Source organism: Oryctolagus cuniculus, chromosome 1 (genome assembly GCF_051225735.1).
Source record: "Oryctolagus cuniculus isolate XC-2025 breed Fujian yellow rabbit chromosome 1, ASM5122573v1, whole genome shotgun sequence".
Classification (NCBI taxonomy): Eukaryota; Metazoa; Chordata; class Mammalia; order Lagomorpha; family Leporidae; genus Oryctolagus; species Oryctolagus cuniculus.
Genome location: NC_142867.1, coordinates 62,489,767 through 62,493,184, shown reverse-complemented (window position 1 = coordinate 62,493,184; position 3,418 = coordinate 62,489,767). Strand labels below are relative to the sequence as shown.

The window sequence follows — 3,418 nt, the reverse complement described above, 5'->3', positions numbered from 1 at the left end:
AACAGGCAATCAATCTCAGCTGGGATGCTGGGGCCATCCTCCAACTACACAATGGGAACCCCTGCCACCTTCTTCCTTGTGGGGATTCCAGGTTTGCAGTCTTCACATCTTTGGCTGGCCATCTCACTGACTCCCATGTACACCATAGCCCTGGCAGGAAACACCCTCATCATGACTGTAATCTGGATGGATTCCACTCTACAAGAGCCCATGTATTGCTTCCTGTGCATTCTGGCTGCTGTGGACATTGTTATGGCCTCCTCTGTGGTACCCAAGATGGTGAGCATCTTCTGCTCAGGAGATGGCTCCATCAGCTTTAATGCTTGTTTCACTCAGATGTACTTTGTCCATGGAGCCACAGCTGTGGAGACAGGGCTGCTGCTGGCCATGGCTTTTGACCGCTATGTAGCCATCTGCAAGCCTCTACACTACAAGAGAATTCTCACTCCTCAAGTGATCCTGGGTATGACTGTGGCCATCACCATCAGGGCTATTCTGTTCATGACTCCACTGAGTTGGATGGTGAGTCGTCTGCCTTTCTGTGGTTCCAATGTGGTTCTCCATTCCTACTGTGAGCACATGGCTGTGGTTAAGCTAGCATGTGCTGACCCCATGCCCAGCAGTCTCTATAGTCTCACTGGTTCCTCTATTATTGTGGGCTGTGATGTGGCCTTTATTGCTGTGTCCTACGTGTCAATTCTCAGGGCAGTATTTGGTCTGTCTTCAAAGAATGCTCGGTTGAAAGCATTAAGCACATGTGGCTCCCATGTAGGGGTTATGGCTCTGTACTATCTACCTGGGATGGTATCCCTGTATGTTGTCTGGCTAGGACATGACACAGTTCCCTTGCACACCCAAGTACTATTAGCAGACTTGTACCTGGTCTTCCCACCCACCTTAAATCCCATCATCTATGGCATGAGAACCAAACAAATCCGGGAGAGAATTAGGAATTTGCTCATGTTCTGTCTGTTTGAGCACTCCAATCATGGTTCCTGAGCACAAAATCTGTCTAGACCTTAAACATTGAGCCTTCCAGACAACTTCAAAGACACTATACATCCATATAGCTGGACTGGTTCAACTAGCATTATATGAAACTTAATATGAACTTATGCAGGGTATCCTTGCTTAACTTCTCAATTTCTACAAAGAATGATGATGAAATGATTCTGAGTTTGATTTTGTAATATTTTTAATGGTTTTGATGTAGTACCTGAATCAGAGATAAGTTCAGGCAAATAATATAGAGTAGGAAATTTTCTAGCTTCTGACTCACATTTCTAACCTAACATTTCAACAATCCCTCTGTTAGAGAAACCAACTGTTTGGTCCTTTCCTACCCCTTCATATACCTGACTGATTTTCTTAGAATTGTTCCTCTCTTCATGTGTTTATATGGAAGAAGCTATCAGTATATAAGTCATTGATGAATATCTCTGATTTGGATCATGTGCATACACCTTGAGTTTGTCTAGTAATAATTGACTGCTGATAGTTGTACCTCTATATCTGAAGAGATGTAAGCTTGGGACTGATGAAGGTGGCCATGTTACAGCACATTAATTTGGAAAGAGAAACCTGCTGCAAGGAAAACCAGTTACCCAGATGTGATTATGAGAATGACTCTCAGGTCTCCCACTTGGAGATGTACTTGGGCCATCTTCCATTGCTTCCCCAGGCTATTATCAGATAGCTGGATCAGAAGTGGAGCAGCTGAGAGTGAACTGGTACCCAAATGGGAATGATAGCGCCATAGACAGAGGTTTAACTACTATGTCACAGCGCCAACCCCTAATTATCAGCTTTTAGAAAAGTTTTTATTAAAATAAGGAGAACGGATTTCACGTATCAGCTTTTTGTTTTTAAGTAACAGAAGCCAAGCCAATGTAAATTTGCTTTTTGGCATGGTTCTTTTTTTTAAACTTTTATTTAGTAAATATAAATTTCCAAATTACAGTTTATGGACTACAATGGCTTTCTCCCCACATTAACTTCCCTCCCACTGGCACCTCTCCCATCTCCTGCTCTCTCTCCCATTCCATTCACATCAAGATTCATTTTCAGTTATCTTTATATACAGAAGATTGATTTAGTATATATTAAGTACAGATTTCATCAGTTTGCACCCACACAGAAACACAAAATGTAAAATACTGTTTCAGTACTAGTTATAGCGTTACTTCACATTGAACAACACATTAAGGACAGATCCCACATGAGAAGTAAGTAAACAGTGACCCTGTTGTTGACTTAATAATTTGACACTCTTGTTTATGGCGTCAGTAATCTCCCTAGGCTCTAGTCATGAGTTGCCAAGGCTATGGAAGCCTTTTGAGTTCGCTGACTTCGATCTTATTCTGACAGGGTCATAGCCAAAGTGGAAGTTCTCTCCTCCCTTCAGAGAAAGTTACCTCCTTCTTTGATGGCCCCGTTCTTTCCACTGGGATCTCACTCACAGAGATCTTCCATTTAGGTCTTCCTTTTTTTTTTCCAGAGTGTCTTGGCTTCCCATGCCTAGAATACTCTCATGGGCTCTTCAGCCAGATCCGAATGCCTTAAGGGCTGATTCTGAGGCCAGAGTGCTTTTTAGGACATCTGCCATTCTATGAGTCTGCTGTGTATCCCTCTTCCCATGTTGGATCGTTCTCTCCCTTTTTGATTCTATCAGCTAGTATTAGCAGACACTAATCTTGTTTGTGTGATCCCTTTGACTCTTAGACCTATCAGTGTGATCAATTGTGAATAGAAATTGATCACTGGGACTAGTGAGATGGCATTGGTACATGCAACCTTGATGGGATTGTATTGGAATCCCCTGGCACATTTCTAACTCCACCATTTGGGGCAAGTCCGATTGAGCATGTCCCAAATTGTACATCTCCTCCCTCTCTTATTCCTACTCTTATATTTAACAGGGATCACTTTTCAGTTAAATTTAAACACCTAATAATAATTGTGTGTTAATTAGAGTTCAACCAATAGTACTAGAACAAAAAAATACTAAAAGGGAAAAAGAGATAAAGTATTAGGCATGATTCTTTTTTCCTCCTCCTCTGCTCTGAATAACTCAACCTATGACACAGAAGAGAGGGATCAAATATAACACAGGTATTTATTTTTGTGGACAGCTTTCAGGAGGCGTGTTCAAGAATGGAAAAATTAATAGCGAATTCTATAGATAAAGACTTTGAAAGGTTGTCTTTTTCAGGTGCTCAGATACTCCTATGTCTTTAGTTTTTATTTCACCCTTTCAGATAGTCTTAAGCTGAGTAATCCATGTATATTATGATAAAAAGATATATGTAAGGAACATCTACTTTTGACTCTGGTACATTTTACATCTCAGTAAAAAGATAATTTCCTAATTGTGTTAAAGTTAAAAGTACATAGATATACTTTGTTGATAGGAACTTTT

At 40.9% G+C, this 3,418-nt stretch overlaps 1 protein-coding gene across 1 annotated transcript; it reads left to right on the top strand.

Annotated features, from left to right (window-relative positions):
* On the top strand, positions 1-999 carry LOC100346851 (olfactory receptor 52I2-like). Its single transcript, XM_002708548.4, has one exon. It carries the CDS (start codon positions 25-27, stop codon positions 997-999), a length of 975 nt encoding a protein of 324 aa, XP_002708594.4. The 5' UTR covers positions 1-24.
* Positions 1,000-3,418: the final 2,419 nt, after the last annotated feature.